The sequence below is a fragment of the Urocampus carinirostris genome, chromosome 4 (genome assembly GCF_059441175.1).
Source record: "Urocampus carinirostris isolate Australia breed hairy pipefish chromosome 4, RoL_Ucar_1.0, whole genome shotgun sequence".
Classification (NCBI taxonomy): Eukaryota; Metazoa; Chordata; class Actinopteri; order Syngnathiformes; family Syngnathidae; genus Urocampus; species Urocampus carinirostris.
Genome location: NC_142352.1, coordinates 30,152,073 through 30,173,167, shown reverse-complemented (window position 1 = coordinate 30,173,167; position 21,095 = coordinate 30,152,073). Strand labels below are relative to the sequence as shown.

The 21,095-nt window shown below is 38.4% G+C and overlaps 1 protein-coding gene across 3 annotated transcripts in view; it reads left to right on the top strand.

Moving 5' to 3' along the window:
• ppip5k1a (diphosphoinositol pentakisphosphate kinase 1a) overlaps positions 1 to 21,095 on the top strand; it is a 51,099-nt gene that overhangs the window by 12,175 nt on the left and 17,829 nt on the right. For all 3 annotated transcript variants that reach the window (XM_088334127.1, XM_088334126.1, XM_088334125.1), the window contains exons 9-26: positions 22 to 143; positions 236 to 337; positions 1,484 to 1,570; positions 1,651 to 1,726; positions 1,824 to 1,933; positions 2,890 to 2,975; positions 3,064 to 3,189; positions 4,546 to 4,667; positions 7,197 to 7,379; positions 8,164 to 8,305; positions 8,633 to 8,856; positions 10,361 to 10,488; positions 10,592 to 10,706; positions 10,785 to 10,892; positions 11,155 to 11,283; positions 11,365 to 11,505; positions 13,974 to 14,067; positions 15,359 to 15,484. In XM_088334127.1, the coding sequence (XP_088190253.1) occupies positions 22 to 143; positions 236 to 337; positions 1,484 to 1,570; positions 1,651 to 1,726; positions 1,824 to 1,933; positions 2,890 to 2,975; positions 3,064 to 3,189; positions 4,546 to 4,667; positions 7,197 to 7,379; positions 8,164 to 8,305; positions 8,633 to 8,856; positions 10,361 to 10,488; positions 10,592 to 10,706; positions 10,785 to 10,892; positions 11,155 to 11,283; positions 11,365 to 11,505; positions 13,974 to 14,067; positions 15,359 to 15,484 (2,221 nt within the window). The remainder of the gene's footprint in view (positions 1 to 21; positions 144 to 235; positions 338 to 1,483; positions 1,571 to 1,650; positions 1,727 to 1,823; positions 1,934 to 2,889; positions 2,976 to 3,063; positions 3,190 to 4,545; positions 4,668 to 7,196; positions 7,380 to 8,163; positions 8,306 to 8,632; positions 8,857 to 10,360; positions 10,489 to 10,591; positions 10,707 to 10,784; positions 10,893 to 11,154; positions 11,284 to 11,364; positions 11,506 to 13,973; positions 14,068 to 15,358; positions 15,485 to 21,095) is intronic.

Sequence of the window (21,095 nt, the reverse complement as noted above, 5' to 3'; positions counted from 1 at the left end):
TCTTATGCGATTCATCTCCAGCAAACTGTTTGTGGCTTTGACCTTCTTCGAGCCAATGGGCACTCATATGTGTGTGATGTAAACGGTTTCAGTTTCGTGAAGAACTCTATGAAATACTACGATGACTGCGCTAAGATCCTCGGGTAACAGTTTGTCATTTGTTGTTAAAATTGTTGACTGTATTTTGTATTTTTTGTACTAAGTTTGCCTTTATTTATTTATTTTTTTCTTTAAGGAATATTGTGATGCGTGAGCTCGCACCTCAGTTTCAGATTCCTTGGTCCATTCCTACTGAGGCAGAAGACATTCCAATTGTTCCCACTACTTCAGGCACCATGTGAGTAGTAGTTCATATAGCGCAGTGTTTTTCAACCTTTTTTAAGCCAGGGCTCGTTTTTTAACCAACGAACGAAAGTATTCGACTAGGATAAATAAATAATAATCATGTTGATTGCCACAAGTGTGAAACTTGGGCCTGTTTAGATGAACACAAAACCGATATCCTGGCACGAATAGAAGAAAGACACACACAAAGCTCTTCTTCAACAGCTCTCAGTCTCTCTCTGTTTTTATATAAGTTAGGCTTGAAAAGCTCAGTTCACACAGATCTGTTTTGGAAAATAGGAGCAATGTTTGAACAGCTCTGTTGGCTAGAAAGGGGAGCTCCTTGGCAGCAGTCAATCAAAAACTGTCTAAAGGAAGATCAGCAAATCTTGGTTTTAAACCCTGATCCGGTTTCAGTTCTGTTGGTTCCTCTTGCGCTTGTAAAGTCATGTACTTTCCAACAACTGATGTTGAGCTTTATGGGTCCCTAACCCTGTAAAAGCATTCAGTGGAGGCCGTAGAGAAAAAAAATGACAATGTTTACATATTACCTCACAAACTGCACTGGAACTTTGCTGTTTCTCTGTGAGTGGGAACATCTCCAAGTTTGCACGTTGCACATGCTGGTGCCAGAGATGGACCTTTGAACGGAATCAATTTACTTTATCTGTGCTTGTAAGCAGGTTTTCATTACAGTCCTGCATTCTTGTGTTTAGTTCATTCAGATGATGAAATATATCAGTCAGGTATGCCAGCTTTGCGCACCACTCATCACTTGAAAACAAATTTGAGTAATCAGACTTCTCATTTGTCAGAAACCTTTTAAGTTCCTCTCGCAGATGATTTAAACGGGCCAGCACCTTACCACGCGACAAACATTGGACCTCCGTATGAAGCAATAAGGCCTTATGCGCTGTTCCATATTCTCACACAGAAATGCGAATATAAGGCTTTTCCAGAGGTCGTGTCTTTACAAAGTTCACTTTGCGCACTACGTCGTCCAACACAGTAACCAGCTCTGCTGGTAAAGTCTTGGCAACCAGGGCCTCACTTTGCAAAAATAATGTGTAACAATTGTCTTTTTAGCTGGCCACTTTCAGCAACATTTCTTTTTTTATTTTGATTACATTAAGAATTAATATTAAACTTTCACTCTCAGGATGGAATTGCGCTGTGTAATAGCTGTAATCAGACATGGGGACAGAACACCAAAGCAGAAGATGAAGATGGAAGTCCGGAACCAAATGTAAGCTGGTACCCCTTCAATAGATGTAACCACATTTTTTTTTTCATTTCATCAGAATAACTCTGTCTTTATCTGTACAGGTTTTTTGATCTCTTTGAAAAATATGGTGGTTATAAAACGGGAAAACTAAAACTGAAAAAACCAAAGCAACTCCAGGTAACATTGTTGTATTCGTTCGAACAAAATGGACACATCATCCTACTATGTTAAACTTTGTTTTAATTGATTAATTTTGGTTTTCAAACTGCTACAGGAAGTCTTGGACATCACACGACAATTGCTCGCAGAACTGGGCCAGGACAATGACTGCGAGATAGAAGAGAAAAAGTCAAAACTTGAGCAGCTAAAAACGGTTCTAGAAATGTAAGAAATCCTTTAATTGAGTGTATTTTTTCCTTAATTATCTTCCTTTAACTATTTTATGAGTGTATCTCTTTTTTTTTAATTGTTGGCAGCTCCGCTGTACATTTTAATCATTTTAAAAATATCAATATCCTTTTCCCAAGGCAGGTTTTTTCTGCAATTCATATTTACGTTGTTTTATGTTCCTATTCAGATTTATAATCCACTTTTTCCTATTACAAAAATGTTTACTGCTCAGAGTAGGGGTGCCGTTGATGGCAGAGCACAGAATTGCAGTTAAATGAATGTTGTTTATTGTCATTATACAAAAGTAAAACCAAATTGGAGGTCTTCTCCTTTCAGTGTTAGAAAGTAATTTAGATCGGTATCGGGTATCGTCAGATTGGACAGGTCTCCACGATGTGTAAAATACAACCACCCCGAATGTTCCCACAAGTTGTAGCTCCAGGTCATCAGTTTCATGATTACAGATCTGGCATTGTTGAGTTACAGGCTCGACAGGGGTAGCTTGTGAGATTTGCTTAATAGTCTAGCTGCAGTAGGTGGGATCTGCAGCACTGGTATTGCACTCTCTCCCCACGCTGCCTCAGTCTCTCCCCTAACATAATCCACGGAGCACCTGCTGGTGATCACCATTTGTTTGCGCTCTTCTGACTTTCCTCAGAGTTAGATTTGATTGAAATGATCCTAGCTGCCCAACCCTTGCCATACAACAGTATAATAAGCTTTTCTTGCTTCAAATAGTCAGAAAAATTAAAAGACCAACCGTCAGTAAAATATTTTGATTCTGTCAAATAAAACAGTACGTAGATCTAAACTGTTGTGTCTAATATTAGTTGAACCTAAAAACTGATGCCTAAACTGTGTGTATATTTTTGATTCCTATATTTTCAGGAATTATATTGAAAATAATGATTTTTAATGATTTCACATTTGTCATTTTTCTACGAATAAAGGTATGGGCACTTCTCTGGGATTAATAGGAAAGTACAGCTGACCTACTTGCCCCATGGGCAGCCCAAAACCTCAAGTGAAGAAGAAGGTATGTACTAAAACACTTTTTTTTTAAAGAAACAAAATTGATAGAAAAAGGGTTGCATATTTTATTTTTGGTTCTTGTCTTGTGACAGACACGAGAAAGGAAGGTCCTTCTTTACTGCTCGTGCTCAAGTGGGGAGGAGAGCTTACACCTGCTGGTAGAGTGCAGGCCGAAGAGCTTGGAAGGGCTTTCCGTTGTATGTACCCCGGAGGACAAGGTAAAATACAAAATTGTCATTTCACACTTTCATTTGATAACTGGAAATGGCAGGCATGAAAATCTCTCACCTTTCATTTAGTGATTTTTCAAAATGTATTTATTTCATGCTCCTTAATTAAAAAAATAACCATTCTTTCTTTCACGAGGGAACACATGAATGGGAAATGGACTTACAGTATACCCTTTTCAAATAATTGATTCATGGAACCTTTGAAGGTTAAGCATCAGTTTTAGTGTATCAAAATAGCAACACTATACATATTCATTGAAGCTATGAGCGCAGTTTGCCAAGCATGGTTAAGTGACATAGTAATAAAACGTGATCTTATAGAAATACATTTTCCGCATTAATGACAATAAAATGACAGTTGCAAATATCAGGCATGAAAAGCTCTTACCTTTTAGGAGAAATTCACTGTTGTGATGTCAAAACGGGTGACCTCTGTGAGTTGTATAGATCCAAGGTGGAAATGATATAATCTTATTTATTTTATTATATTTTATGTCTATTTACTATTTAAATGTGTTTTTAGTGATAAGCAAGATGTGTTTTATAGCTTTTCGCTTGGATGCTTTGAGGAAGACCGGAGAGGACCAATTGGTTTTGAACAGTTTCAAATCGGTAAAATTTGCTAATTTCACGCTCAATTCGAGCAGCAAGCGTGATCCTGGATCAATTCAAGCTCGTAAGAAGAGGTATCACTGTATATAAAGATTTTAATGCAGGATAGTAAAATAATGAAGTATGTTAAGTAAGCCCATGAAAATTCATTCTCCTCACGCTTCACAGAATTGCCAGATGTATCTCTGTAGATAATCTGCGCCTGGTTGATGGCCTGTTCTGAAGAAGGCTATCTGCAGTGAATATTTCACCGTAGTAACGGAGCCTAGCTAAATTTCACCTGCTTTCATCTTTCATGCAACCAACCTGAAGCTAAATTCAGCCAAAATAAGAAACATATTAAGGCTTGATCCCTTATCTTGGTTTTGTGCTATATGCCCAAGGAGTATGTGTGTGTGGTGCCTCCTGCAGATTACTGAAAAGTGTGGGTCGACAGACCTCAATATTTTGTTGAGTTGTAGAGTGTATCGGAATATGTTACCTCAATACCCTTCTCACCTTTTAACCCCCGGCTCATTTTCATTTCTGAATTTGATTATGCTCTTGAAAAAGCAGGTACTTCTTAGAAATAAATGTAGTTACATTTTTCTACTCATAAAACTTTACTCATACAACACATAATAAATATTTGAATTAGATCTGTACTGTGTCATGTGCAAATGTTTGGCAGTAGCAATCACAAAGCAAATCAATCCTAATGCCACAGATTATTTAAATCCCAACTTCTTTTAGGAGACTACGCTGGCTTTCCAGGCTGCGGGTTACTACGGTTGCATAGCACCTACAGACATGACCTAAAGATATATGCATCAGATGAAGGCAGAGTGCAGATGACTGCTGCGGCTTTTGCAAAGGTACCTGGATCTGTACTATTTGTGTTTTAAACTAATCCTTTAAGGATTGATAGTAATGACGAACATGCTATGTGTTTGTATTTCTAATTTTTTGAATAATTTTGCAACAAACATCATAACACAAAATGAACAAATCATTTGAATGAAAAGGGATGACATGTTGAACCCTGTAATTTTAAAGGATGAGGGTTGGATGTAGCCCATCATGTACTTTAACTCCTTTGCCCATGTAGTTTTTTTCCACATTGCAGTGTTATTGTAAGTCACACTGGATTCTGGCTCTTATATGGCCAACACATGGCATACCATGCATATATTGTGGGGCAAATAAGTATTTAGTCAACCAGTAGTTAAAATATTAGAGAGGTCTGTAACTGTCAACGTGGGTCAATTTCAACCATTCGAAACAAAATGTGTGTGGGGGAGGAACAGAAAATCACATTGTTTGATTTTTAAATAATTTATTTGCAAATAATGGTGGAAAATAAATATTTGGTTAATACCGAACGTTCATCTTAATATTTTTTTATATAGCCTTTGTTGACAATAACGGATGCCAAATGTTTTTGTAACACTTCACAACATTTTCACACTCTGTTACTTGTATTATGGACCATTCCTCTATGCAAATCTCCTGCTGTAATGTTTTGGGTTGAGATCTGGAGGCTGGTTGGGCCACTCCCGCGCCTTCAAAATGCTTCTTACAGCGCCACTCCTTTTTTGCCCCGGCTGTCACACGCTGTTGCTTGTATTTTGGCCCATTCTTCTATGCAGATCTCCTGCTATGATGTTTTTGGGCTGTTATTTGGAAACTCTCCTCCTTTTTTTCCTTTTTTTTTTCTTTTTTCCCCATTTGTTTACTTTTTTATGTTGTCTATTTTTTTGTTTAGCTTTATATGTCCCCAAAAAGTAATGTTGGGCATAATGTTACATTGTCATTTTTAATACAAAGATAAAAGCAACAAAAATAATGTAAAGATGCCTTTAGGAACCGAAAGAGCTCTTTTAATGAGCCGAGCCGAAAGAGCCGCTTCTCAAAAGGAGACGTAATTTCCATCACTACGTGATTATTTGAGTGAGAGGAGCTACCTGGTATATGCAGTGAACCGCTAAATTCTGCAAACAAGTAGCACATCATGCAACCAGGGATTTACAGATGACAAGCAAAAAAGGCAAGTTGAAAGAAATGAATGATAAGTCCTTCTTGAAACACGTTTCTTTTTCTTTTCCTTATTCACACTTTTTTGCCCTCCATTATACCTGACTCATATTATTTGCGCCGTTCTGTGTACTTTTACTGCTAAAGAAAGGAAGAATGGTGGTGGACAACACCAGCTTAAAATTTGGTACTAGAGAATTCCCCCAGACTATAAAACTCAGCTCCTCCGCTATGATGTTGGGGTTGCGCTGTATTTAGCCAAATAACTGATTAGAGAATTAATGCACGAGTAAGGTTAGATAGTGCAAGTGACACATGATATGTACATGTTCAAATTATTTTTTTCATCCAGCCAGTCCAAGCTCGACCTTGATATGAGCCGGCCCTTGAGGAAATCTCCCGTTCTTCCCGATTAGTCACTCTGGTCTCGGCCATAGTGGAGTTTGGAGTGTGACTGACTGAGTTTGTTGACAGGGGTCTTTTATACCGATAATGCGTTAAAACGGGTGCCATTAATACAGGTAACGAGTGGATCCTAGTTAGACCTCGTTAGAAGAAGTTAGACTCCTTTGACAGCTTGTTTGTAGCTGATCAAATACTCATTTTCCACTTTAATTTGGAAATAAAATTTTAAACATCAAACAATGTGATTTTCTATTTTTTTCCACATTCTGTCTCTCTTGGTTGAGGTTTACACATGTTGTCAATTACAGGCCTCGTTAATCTTTTCAAGTACGACAACTTAGAATAGAATAGAGAATAGAATAGAATTTTTTTATTGTCATTCTTTGTAACCATGCACACAGAAGGAAATGTCGATACACCTGACCCATACAGGTAAACTGTAGCGAGCCGATGCTGCCGCAGCCAAACAGGACGCCGCCATTTTAGACCCAACTGCTGTGTTGGGAGTCTTTAGGTGACCAAACCCCCCAATTCCAACCCTTAATGCCGAGCGCCAATCAGGGAGGCAATGAGTACCAATGTTGTATTTTGGGTATGACTCGGCCGAGGCTTGAACCAGCGACCTCCCAGTCTCGGACAGCTTGTTTGTAGCTGATCAAATACTTATTTTAACCTCTACCATCTAGGCTACGGAGCTGGTACCACACTTGGTGGTGGATTAAATGTTTTTTTTTCCCCACTGTATCTTTGCTTTTTATTTAGTTGTCAGCAGGTGAGTACTTGATGGATTCAGTCATACTTGCTTCTAATTGGAGCACATATCTTAAATTATACACTGTAACCTGTGCACTGTACCCCCACAGATCAACATTGTTTTGTTATTTTATTTTTTCATTGGACATTCTTACAATATTTTATTTTGACTAGTATTGATCACCTGTACAATACTCTGTTTCTGTGATCAGGGTTTGTTGGCTTTGGAAGGTGAGCTGACTCCCATTCTGGTACAAATGGTGAAGAGTGCGAATATGAATGGATTGCTGGATAGTGACAGTGATTCGTTAAGTGGCTGTCAGCACAGAGTCAAAGCTAGACTCCATGAAATTTTGCAAAAGGACAGGGACTTCATTGAGGAGGACTATGACAGAGTGAGTTGTTTGCTATTTTTTTCCACCATACTGGTTCAATTGCTTGGCGCACATTGTACGACCCAGATGTTAGCTTTTTCAGGGCTGAAGAGTCCAGCGCACTTTCTTCTGCTGTCTGGGGTCTTGTGACCTGTCAGAAAAAGTGCTTGATTTGTTCTGCTCTGTAGCATCCCTGCCGTTTGATTGTAAGGTTTATTTTTTTCTCTGTAATTGACTAAGCTATTGCATTTAGTTGTGTTTTTTAATCCAAACACAAAAACTGCCTCCTTGCTAACTGTGGGGGTCGCCCCACTACTCTTCTGCGCACATCTTCATAACTGCGTGTAATTCAGCATCATGCTAGTTCTTTGTTCTCTCTTACAACAGTTCAATCCCAAACTGTTGAAAGAGAGGCTAAATCAAAATAACTGACAAGGCAGGACGAGACTCCTTTACCTGACGAGCAGTGCTCAGGTTTTTTTATTGTGCTAAAACATGGAAAATAGTCATTAAAATATTTTTATCTCATCCAATGTGAACAAGCAAACATTTACACTGTAAACAGAAACGTGTTACACATGGCTTGTGTTTACATTATTTTGATGAAAGTTGTACAACCCAAACAATAGTCCAATTTTTGTAGGTAGCCTGTTGTGTTCTGGAAAAGGTTTGCCTGTCAAAGTCACCGACCTAGATATTCCAAAAGAACTGGTATTGTGGAAAATAGGCATTAGATTATCAGATAGCCAGATACAGCCCCCCTCCCTTAAACATAGTCTAACGTGTCTGGACCTGTTTGTCACAGCTGGCTCCAACATGTAGCGCATCATTGGTGAATTCTATGAAAATTGTCCAGAATCCAGTGGCCACATGTGACCAGGTGTATGCCCTCATACAAAGCCTGACCACACAGATCCGTAAAAGAATGGAAGATCCTAAGTCAGCTGGTGAGTCACTCACTTATTTATTTAAAAATTTCAGTTGAACCTGATATTAATTAGGTACAAAATCGATTTTTTGGTTTGTGAATTGTTATCCAAAAAGACTGGGTTTAACATTGACTTGAGCTACGGAACTTGACAAGCCATCATCCGATTAATGGAAATTTGAACTTTAAATAGTTCACCTTTTTTGGGGTGACATTTTGAAAATATAACACCTGTTTGTTTGATTTGCAGCCAAGATGGCACCACTGCATCATGTATAGTGTCACTCTCCAAACTAACAACAAGTATTGTTTTTTTGTTTGTTTTTTTTTTGCTTACCTTCTTCAGATCTGCAATTGTATCACAGTGAAACACTGGAGCTGATGTTGCAGCGCTGGTCCAAACTTGAGAGAGACTTTCGCATGAAAAATGGCCGCTACGACATCAGTAAAATACCTGACATATATGACTGTGTCAAATATGATGTAATTCATAATGCTACTTTGGGATTGGAGGACACACTGGAGTTGTTTAGACTTTCTCGGGCTTTAGCTGACATCGTGATCCCACAGGTAACTCTGAGGATATGCAATGGCTCTCAAAGAAATAGTAGAATGAAATGTTTTTTTGTTTTTTTTTTAAAGAATTCTAAAAATCTGCACCATGAAGTAAAACCACAAACATTTCAAATAAGACAAATGTAGAGTACATTTATTATTAGAGCTTTGAATTGGGTTTGCAATATGGAAATATTTATATATATATATATATATAAAATATCCTTTTTTTCAAATATAAAATCGGATTTTTTAATTTCATCACAATTTTTATTTTAAGGTCGTTTTTTTTTTACTGGTTTGTTCATTTCTGACCATTTCTATCACGATGAACTAAAATAAAATTACATATTAAGCCAACTATGCCCCTATAAACAGGTTTTAATCTGAATGGTGCATGGACTTCAACAACAATCTCTAAATTAAATGAAAGCAGACTATTTCTGCTCACTGCACTGTAGTGCACACCGCTTTAAATCTGTCAAGAATGCTCGTTTTATATGCTTAACTCCCTCCCTAAAACATCAAGTCACAATTAATGATGACAATAATAGTATAATGATAATGCATAATGTTTATAGGCTCCTGTATGATGTGTATTTAACAAAGCTTTTTCATAATACAATACTATTTTCTCACCATATGGTTTACATTTTCTATTAATAATTTTAAAAGCCATGCTTTTTACAAAACACCTAAGTTGCAGGTACCTTACTTTTGCAAAGAGGCATTTAGCGATCTGTAGGCTTTGCCTCATATGGACTTTTTGATTTGGTGTCTTCTCTGTTGACTTGATTGTTGTGAAAATTACAGAATGAGTGTAAAAGTGTAACGCATGAGCATGCGCTGTGTATGTCATACAAAACCGCTGTCAAAGCTATTTTCAGTTCAGAGATTAAATAAAATAAAGTATACAATAAAACCCAAATACATGAATTTCTCAGACAGAAACTCAGCAGAATAAAAACAAATCAATAAGTTATAAATGATCTAACAATTGTGTATGATCTTGTTTTCTGATCAATCTAATATATTGTCATATTTCCCACTCTTACCTTGAATTTTTGCCAGAGAAGTACGAAAACAATTCAGGATCTTTTTCCCCCCCATCAAAATTTTAGTCATAGAACAAGATTTAATGATTTGCGATTTTTGCCTCAAGATACTTTATAAGGTACCACATTCAGGACTGTCTGAGAAAACTAGACTAGTGTGATAGTTTTTTATCCTCTGTAATTCAATTAAAACAAGAAATCAAACATTCTGCATTCATTATAATTGAAATAAAAAGTGCTAGTGTTGTATTGTTTTAATATTGCCGATTATGGTGAAAACTCAAATATCCCATCTCAAATAATAAAAAAATCATTAAAAAATAAACCCCATAAATCCAGGATATATTACATGTTTGTAATTGCGTTAACGAAAATAAGTGATTACCACAATACTTTAATTTTCTAAAACATTCCTCTATTTGTAATACAGAAGCTGGCTCTTTCCATTTTGTTTGGTATTTTAGGAATACGGCATAAATAAAGTGGAGAAGTTGGACATTGCTTATGCATATTGCCTTCCACTGGTCAGAAAAATCCAGCTTGACCTCCAGAGGACTCATGAGGATGAGTCCGTCAACAAACTACACCCTCTGTAAGTATAGACAAAAGTGTCCTTTGATGGACAAAATGATGAGCAGAAAGCTTTGGTTAACAGCTGAAAATGTTTTTGAGTAAATGGAAGATCATATTTGCAGATATTCACGTGGAGTAATGTCACCTGGACGCCATGTGAGGACACGTCTATATTTCACCAGTGAAAGTCATGTCCATTCCTTGCTGAGTCTTTTCCGCTATGGAGGCTTACTTGACGTAAGGTTTGGTTGTACTTCATAGTTGAAGCAATGTTCTAGAAGGTAATGGCTAAAACTGTTTTTTTTTCTGTAAAAGGAGGAGAAAGACCAGCAGTGGAATCGTGCAATGGATTACCTTAGTGCCGTTTCCGAGCTAAACTACATGACTCAGATTGTCATTATGCTTTATGAAGATAACAACAAGGTGATATTATGTGTTGATAGTCTTTGATTCATTTAATTTAGGAATTAATTCCAATCATAATTTAAAATCAAGAAGGAGACGCTCTATGCAGGAGATCCAATAACAAGTGTGTGAATTTGTTTTAACTCTGGAGATTTCTGCATGAATTTTTCATACCGATAAAATATATTATACCTAGAATTTGTATTTTGCATTAAAACATTAGCGGAAATATAATCCATGTTACAATAGTCTGATTACACTGCTGATTCTTTTGTCAAAGGATCTATCCTCAGAGGAACGCTTCCATGTGGAGCTTCACTTTAGCCCTGGAGTAAAAGGTGTTGAAGAAGAAGAGAATGCACCCACAGGCTTTGGTTTCAGGCCAGCCTCTGCAGAGGTAGCACGACAGGTATAGCGCATCAAGCGTTCAATGACAACAGATTTGGTCATTTGAAGGAAATGGCATGTAACATTTCTGCATCTCCTTTAGCATGGGCGAAAACAGACAGACCAAGGAAGCTTGGAGGATCTCTCACGGGATGAGGCGGACAGAGCTGTACCCTTGTCTGAACCAATCACCATACAAAGGAGATCGCCACTTATACGTAATCATAAAACGGGATCTATGGAGGTTTGTTGTTCTCACAGTTTATATATGATCACCATATTGCCCACTCATATTCGGTTAAAACTCGATAAAACTGCATCCTTGGGAAATGTTGTCCCGCTTTACGACATTTTTAGTTTACAATGTGGAATAAGATGTTTTTAGCCCTTCTTTATGGAATTTTCAACATCGACAAAAAATATTTTGTACTCCCAAAGATTCAAACTTGGCGTTTTTCCTGCATATGACGATTTGTCATAAGATGCCTTTCTGCTGATGGTTGATGTCATATAAAATACAGATCTGCCATTGATTTGCGTCACAGCTTAATGAAACTATAGATCTAGTACTGGCTGAACTGTCTCCCATAATACCTCTCTTTCTTAATTTCGGAATCACTTGTGTTTTGTAAAGACTTGGTGATAAAACAGAGTATTGTTTCTGCTGTTTGTATTATTTATGTGTTCAAGGGTTACTGTGATGCTAAAGGGAGAAGCAAAAACAGGATAACCTTGCCAACAAACTTAGAAATATCAAAAATATGAAGAGGTCACAACAAGCCCTACCCTCACTAAGTTGCATGGCCATAAGCAATCAAGCATCGGGACAATTATTAAAAATAAGAAAGCGACAAAGCAAGGAAATGTTTTAGCGGCATGACATTTTTCACAACTGGAAGGTTAGGAATCGGTTTCATCTTGAATATGTCACGTCACACCAGAGGTGGAAACTATATCGTTTTTGTTACATAATCATGTGCACATATATCAAACATAACTAAGTACTTACAATATACTATTAATCTAAGGTTTTTATCTGGGCTACCAGGGGTTTGGAAGACATTAACTTATTACCATAGGTTTTAATCCCCCATTATACAGCAATTTCAGTTTGTGATCCGCACCTCATAACATTTCTTGTTGCATACAAGGGGTGTACTGTATTCCTTGTGTAAGAGATCTACCCTATTTGTGCTGATAAACTGTGCTCAAGTCACATTGAATTAGTTATTCCATTGAGACGTGAGAACTATGTTAGGTACGAATAGAAAAGTGTTGAAATTATTGTATTTTCTTTCCCATTAAAACGAGTATAAGCTACATTCACTCTGAAGTTCTTAATACTCAGTTTTGGACTTTTTTTTAGTCTTTTTGTTCATTTACATTACACTCTACTATGACCATTTGTTCCAGTGAGGAATAGATGCTACCTGTATGCTGACCAAAATAGGAGAAATAAATCACCTGTATTAAAAGGAAGAAATTTAAATGAGCAATTCATCTTATCTAGTCTAGATCTATCTAAAGTACCATATAAATACCGATGCGTGTCTGTGTGTGTGCATTTGCACGCGCCGGTGCAACCAATTTTTGTGAAAACTTACACAGTTGTTCTTTAGGCTTCCGCAAGTGTGGGTCCCTGGCACTTTAACAAACCACTACCGCAACAACCTTGCTCAAGTAGAATGCCCGGCAATCCAAGGCCATTATGCTTATCAGTTTTTAAAAGTCAATTTCCAGACAAACATGCTATTTCTTGATAGCCTTTTAAAAACTACAAATGATTATGATCGAATTGAAGCATCGCAACAACACTCTCAAAAAACTATTTGTTTAATCTGTTGCTGAGTCTTTATGTGTCTGCGATGGGGCTCACGCACATGGATTTGAGCAGCTTTGAACGCAATTAAAACTTTAAAGAAAATGCACACACACACACAAAACATCACTCACATGTCATGCTCTTTCTTTTTTTTAACTTTGAAACATTTAATTCTATGATTTCTTCTTAACGTGTTTTTTCGAAATTGTATTTGAAGTTTTTGATGTTTTGAATGTTATTGATTTTGCAACTTCTTGTTTGTGTTTTATCTTGAACAATGTTTTAACATTTTTTTTGATTTATCTTAAAAAAAATGAATAAATGGGGCAGCACGGCGGCGCAGTGGTTAGCGCTTGTGCGGCACTGTTCATGTCATGGGAACCTGTCGTGGGTTCAAATCCAGCTCCGGACTTCCTGTGCAGAGTTTGTATGTTCTCCCCGTGCTTGCGTGGGTTTCCTCCGGGCACTCCGGTTTCCTCCCACGTTCCAAAAACATGCATCTCAGGTGAATTGGCCTGTCCAAATTGTCCCTAGGTGTGAATGAGCGAATGAGTTGTCTGTCCCTGTGTGCCCTGCGATTGGCTGGCAACCAGTTCAGGGTGTCCCCTGCCCACTGCCCGGAGATGGCTGGGATGGGCTCCAGCCCCCTCGCGACCCTAATGAGGATAAGCGGTACGGCTGAGATGAATGAATAAATGGAGAAACATACTATTCAATTCATGTATTTTTTTTTCAATGTTTTTATATCCGTACATATCCACATGTGGTGCATAATTGGGTGTATATTTAACCTCAAAATGTGTTGACGGCCACTTCTGCTCAATTTTGAAGCAAGTACCCGCTGTTGTCATACTAGAATTCTCTAAGGCTGCAAATGAATATCCCTCCAGGTTCTGTCAGAGACTTCATCCTCCAAAGTCGGCAGCTACCGCCTTTTCTCATTCTGCTCTCGTCAGTCTCCTGACATCAAACAAAGTGGGTTAGGTAAGTATTACAGCATTCTTTAAAGGTGCATAAACTTAGATATCTATGATGTGCCATTGGGCTGCAGGAGAGTTGAACTCATCTGATGTTTATTGTCCTTCAGTGACTAATTAAAAATATTAGTTGTGAATCAACATATGAAATGGCCCACACTAATTCTAATTGCCTGAAATAACACCTGCCCTGCTTCCCAAACAAACTGAGATAATGGCCATACTAAAATTATTAAATGTACACACCATTCTTGCAAGGCCATTTTATGTTCCTATTACATCAGGTTGTGCATTAAAGTCTTGCACCTATGCGCAGTGTTCTTTTTTATATTGCAGTCTCTGTAAATCCCTCAATCTAAGGATTTAAAAAGGTTTCTATTATTTTCCAATCTTCTAAGGGCCCACTTACACCAGGGCCATAATACTATGCTTGCTGCTAAGTTTCTGATTTTACAGGAAGTGTGAGCGCAAACATTAAGTGTGAACGCAAACGTTCCGAACACAGCATGGATCCCCAGCTGATCACACTTGTGGAAGGTGGGCCATAATATTGCTGGCTCATGTGCACACCGACGGGAGTATGACACTACGTACGTTCGTGTGATTTGACCAGAACTGGGGGAGAAAAAAAACCAAACAACTGCTCTCTAATACTGACGTCTTCTTATTCTTGAATTAATCAACACTCTGTATATTTTGTAGGCGACTGTGTCCTTACACGGTTTGGTAGACTAATGTACGTACAGGCCAGGGCAGGGGCACAGGTGATTTGGGGTTAATCAGGCGTTAACAAAGTACAGAAGAAATGGTCCTAGTGTGAGTTCACCATAAATTTCTTCTGACGCACCATACTTTGCAAATCTCTAGATTTTCTATTTTCAGTGGAAGGACACTGTGTCTTTAAACTCTTAAATTCACTCATGCAATCAAATGTAATGTCATGATGTTGTTGGGGCGGAGCTTGTGGTGATTCAAGAAAAAAAACATTTTGATAAACTCTAGTTACTCTTCGTGAATCGTCAGTACCCACTGATATTTAGGACAAACCTGTATTTTCTATTTAATCAGATTCCTTCTTTCAAATAGTCCGTTCTTGCTCTGGTGATTGTCTTGGGCAAATACTGCAGAAATATGAGGGGAGGAAATTACTCAAGTTTGCATGGGTTACTCTGGTTCTGTAAGCATGTTTTTTTTCTGTAGTACTTTCGTGTCTTTTCTCTCCATGGCCTTTTGGATTATAATGGAGTAACCGCATGTTATGTGTAGTGGTGACTAACCCCCCCGACCCCCCCTCGCAGGCTCTCAATGTGCCGGGCTGTTCAGCACCACTGTCCTAGGTGGGTCCTCTAGTGCCCCTAACCTGCAGGACTACGCACGCACACACCGCAAAAAATTCTCCTCCAGCAGTCTATCCTACAAAGACGGTATGTGTTTGAGACACGGCACAGCAGGAAAATAAATGTGGGCATATAAACATTCACTATACAAGTTATAAAAAAAACAGTCCTTACAATCTTAAAACTCTAAAGCTGTAAGGATATTAAAAGGGATGCACAATAACTGCTTTGTTCTTTCCTACAGATCCTGATAACCAATAAAACTTGTTTATCGAGACAAATACCAATAACTGAGGACTTTTATTGTACTGTATGCTCCATTCAGAAAAAAAAAGAAAACACTATTTAAAATATTTGTATGTTTGTCTTTATATGTATTTAAAATTACTAAAATATTATATATATCACCTGTTAAAATGTCTGCAAAGAGTAGTGTTGGAGAGACCTGAACATAAGTGTCAGTCATCTATCAATACTTTGTCAGTTAAAGCTACTACAAGAGATATCTTCTAAACATTGTACAAGTTCTCCAAAATTTAATGACAGACGTACCCTGGCTAAAAAATGAGTCACTCATTCTTACCATGTGGCATTATATTGGATGTACATATTAGTTGCTCAAATGTATCAAAATACATACATACAAATGCTGATGCTTTGAGGGGAAACTTCAAGCAAACAAAATGTTTGGCCGATTACGACTGTGGAGTTCTCTCATTGCGATGCACAGAAAGTACGTTTATGTAATAGAGGCTAAAGTAGTACTAAACATTAAGATATATGGACCACACTTTTTGTATGTCTAGGACAGAAAGGTAACACATTTTGTCAAGATTTACTTATTTACAGACTGTGCATGTAGCTGTCAATCTTAATGCCAGAGCAGTCAATCTTAAATTCAAGATTTTGAGGCACAAAGACACTCAGGAGTGCGACACAATAAATACAAATACTACAAAGAATTACAAAACTCAGTGTATACACTGAAATTCGGATCCCATCCTATCACAAAAGTGCTATACAGGGAGTGCAGAATTATTAGGCAAATGAGTATTTTGACCACATCATCCTCTTTATGCATGTTGTCTTACTCCAAGCTGTATAGGCTCGAAAGCCTACTACCAATTAAGCATATCAGGTGATGTGCATCTCTGTAATGAGAAGTGGTGTGGTCTAATGACATCAACACCCTATATCAGGTGTGCATAATTATTAGGCAACTTCCTTTCCTTTGGCAAAATGGGTCAGAAGAGGGACTTGACAGGCTCTGAAAAGTCAAAAATAGTGAGATATCTTGCAGAGGGATGCAGCACTCTTAAAATTGCCAAGCTTCTGAAGCGTGATCATCGAACAATCAAGCGTTACATTCAAAATAGTCAACAGGGTCGCAAAAAGCGTGTAGAAAAACCAAGGCGCAAAATAACTGCCCGTGAACTGAGAAAAGTCAAGCGTACAGCTGCCAAGATGCCACTTTCCACCAGTTTTGCCATATTTCAGAGCTGCAACATCACTGGAGTGCCCAAAAGCACAAGGTGTGCAATACTCAAAGACATGGCCAAGGTAAGAAAGGCTGAAAAACGACCACCACTGAACAAGACACACAAGCTGAAACGTCAAGACTGGGCCAAGATAAATCTCAAGACGGATTTTTCTAAGGTTTTATGGACTGATGAAATGAGAGTGAGTCTTGATGGGCCAGATGGATGGGCCCGTGGCTGGATCGGTAAAGGGCAGAGAGCTCCAGTCCGCCTCAGACGCCAGCAAGGTGGAGGTGGGGTACTGGTATGGGCTGGTATCATCAAAGATGAGCTTGTGGGGCCTTTTCGGGTTTAGGATGGACTCAAGCTCAACTCCCAGTCCTACTGCCAGTTTCTGGAAGACACCTTCTTCAAGCAGTGGTACAGGAAGAAGTCCGCATCCTTCAAGAAAAACATGATTTTCATGCAGGACAACGCTCCATCACACGCATCCAAGTACTCCACAGCGTGGCTGGCAAGAAAGGGTCTAAAAGAAGAAAAACTAATGACATGGCCTCCTTGTTCACCTGATCTGAAACCCATAGAGAACCTGTGGTCCCTCATCAAATGTGAGATTTACAAGGAGGGAAAACAGTACACCTCTCTGAACAGTGTCTGAGAGGCTGTGGTTGCTGCTGCACGCAATGTTGATCGTGAACAGATCAAAGCACTGACAGAATCCATGGATGGCAGGCTTTTGAGTGTCCTTGCAAAGAAAGGTGGCTATATTGGTCACTGATTTGTTTTTGTTTTGTTTTTGAATGTCAGAAATGTATATTTGTGAATGTTGAGCTGTTATATTGGTTTCCCTGATGAAAATAAATAATTGAAATGGGTATACATTTGTTTTTTGTTAAGTTGCCTAATAATTATGCACAGTAATAGTCACCTGGACACACAGATATCCTCCTAAAATAGCTAAAACTAAAAAAGCCCCACTCCAACTTCCAAAATATTCAGCTTTGATATTAATGAGACTTTTGGGTTCATTAAGAACATGGTTGTTGTTCAATAATAAAATTAATCCTCAAAAATACAACTTGCCTAATAATTCTGCACTCCCTGTACACACCCTGAGCTTGGCTGAGCTTACCGATACTTTGACCACATTAGGGGCTATAGAGAGGAGACACTACCGAGTTGTACTACTACTCTGTACTCATAAAGAAAATCAAAATAATATAACGAGGAAAATAAGTACTTGAAATCTTTCTAACAAGCAGTGTCAGCTGATTGAATGTCTTAGCGTGGCTTCTGGTGACCAATTTTCAGGGCCTATTTTGGTTTTTGCTATCGGGACAGTAACTTGACATCATATTTTTCCGTTATCGTTCCAAAATCTATACACTCAATAATTATTGTGCATCCCTAATAAAGTACATTTTAAGTAAGTGAATGAGTATTAGTCATGCCCATATGTCTTGTAACAAATTTTACAGTCCTGTTCTAGTCAATTCATTCGAGACCCCATATCCATTCCCCAACATGTTTCCCCATCATTTTTTTTACATACCACTTTATTTGGGATTTTTAATTTAAAAAGTTTGTATACACTCTACTTCCGCCCCCATTCAGAATTGTGAAACAATAGTTTCCTGCTATACTGGAGATTTCGGGTTTGACTGTAAAACAACTTTTGCAGTGACTTTAGTATCCTGCAATCATTTTATATATAAATCGAATGAATAGTGTTTTTTTGTAGTGCTCTATAATTGCTGTTTTTGGTGATCTGTCATTAGGATTTGTATTTGCATCACAATTGGTAGAACAAATTGGGCCTGCATGGGCAAAATATTTTGACCATCTTTTTTTTTATGGCTGAACACAAGAAATCATATACGTATTTTTTTTACTTTTTCTCTTGGTCTTGACGCCACTCTTTCTTGTCTGTTCAGTTATTACTGGCACTTAACTTCAGGATCAGTTGAAAATCAGGTCATTGCAATCAAAGATGTGTCGCAATCATCAATACCTTATTTTCTCTGTTTGAAAAATCATAGATATACAATGGTTCGTATTTTGGCCCCTTGAACTTTTCAACATTTGGCCACTAGGGATGTACCAAAATTTCGGCAGAGAAAATGAACAAAATTTTACTTTTGGTTTGGAGCAAAACAGGTATAACTGAAATAAGGCTTCCGAGACAACAATGTAAATTTTCTGCATTTTATAAAGCATTTTTCAAGTCAATGAAGCCCTCCCAAAGCGCTTTACACAGACTAACTAACAGATAGCAGCGTCAGCCATGCAAGTCAACGACCTGCTCATCGGGGGCATTAGGGATTCAGTGTCTTGGCCCAAGGACACTTTGACATATAACTCGCAGGAGCCGGGAATTGGCCCTGCGACCTCTTGATCCCTAGACAAGCACTTTACCTCCTGAGCTACAAATGTTGGCCATCTATGTACCAACTTGGCATAGAAATGTATTGAGATGTGTCAACTCTGGCGTACTTTTCTGAAAATGTAAAGCAGGGTATGCACGCTTTATTAGTTTTCCTTCCAAAAGACCTAATGAGTTTTAAATATTTCACCTCTCTCTTATTTCTTGGCGCGTCTTATGCTATACTCTTTAGCCTGTCTTTGCAGATAACTTCATAAGTTCATAACCCCATGACAGAACGAACCAATTGCGGAATTATTTAAGGTCTGTCCGGGTTTGTATTTCATGGTAATAAACCAAATTAACGTGGGGTGGGAGAAGGTACACGTCATGCTGTGAGGCTGAGAGTCGTGTTATAACCGAACCAACAGCAGCGTATACTTCAGTTTAATTAAAAAAAAAAACTTACTGTAGAACAAATAACTTTGTTCGGTTTTCCATCAATCATCTTAACGTTGAGCTCAAATATGGACGACATAAATCGGCAGCCACCGGCTGTCGTCATCCTCACTTTCTGATTGGCTGAGAACAACCGCTAGCAGATTTTTTAATTTAAGATTTGTTCCAACTGAGAGCCCTACCAAGTTTTATCAGCAAGCCATTTTTTGTCCATCTGCCTTCAAGTTTTTGTTAACCGCTTGCGAAAATTTGGTTCATGTTTACATGCTAACAATGCAGAGCTAGCTTGCAGCAAAGGAGAAAGTTTTATTTCGTAGCACGCATTGTGACATTCAGTCTGTTCATCCCAATGACGGTATGTTAGTACTTAATGCGCCAAGAGTTTGATATTTATTATTATTTTACTATGGTGACTATGCGAGTCTCATCTCATCTCATCAGCCGTACCGCTTATCCTCATTAGGGTCGCGGGGGGGGGGTGGAGCCCATCCCAGCCATCTCCGGGCAGTGGGCACAGTTCATGTCATGGGAACCTGTCGTGGGTTCAAATCCAGCTCCAGACTTTCTGTGCGGAGTTTGTATGTTCTCCCCGTGCTTGCGTGGGTTTCCTCCGGGCACTCCGGTTTCCTCCCACATTCCAAAAACATGCATTTCAGGTGAATTGGCCGGTCCAAATTGTCCCTAGGTGTGAATGAGCGAATGAGTTGTCTGTCCCTGTGTGCCCTGCGATTGGCTGGCAACCAGTTCAGGGTGTCCCCTGCCCACTGCCCGAAGATGGCTGGGATGGGCTCCAGCCCCCCCGCGACCCTAATGAGGATAAGCGGTACGGCTAATGAGATGAGATGAGATGAGACTATGCAAGTGGTATTTACACGCTGCATTAGAGTGCGTCGACCTAGTCATTAATTCTTTCCAACTCCAGTTTTATTGTCACTATTCACTATCCTGTCCATAAAAAGCCAAAATATTTCAACAATATGTACTTGGAAAAAAGCTTTTCAGTGCAGCAGCTACAAGCTAAGTTGTAATGAACTTGCTTGTGTTCTTTGGATTTAAAATTTCTCAACAGTATTACTTCTGTGTTTTTAACCGCTTAAATGGTTGCTTTGGCGGTTTTAAGAGAATTAAATGAGTAAAATGTTTAAAATTTGCATTTTGTCATAAGCCTGTCAGTTATCGTTTTAAATTGATAAGTTATTCTTTTTGTTTTTTCTTCAGTGTTTCATTTTCAGTTTTTCATTTTGCTAAAAAGGTTGATTTTGGTTGAATCTGATCCAAGCTCTTTCTTCCACATGTTTGGTACATCTCTGGCTTTATTCTTGCCAGATCTATGCAGTGTATGACTGTTGGTTGTCCTATAAACAGACCCTGCCTCTTCAGCTATAGATCTCTGGAGTTC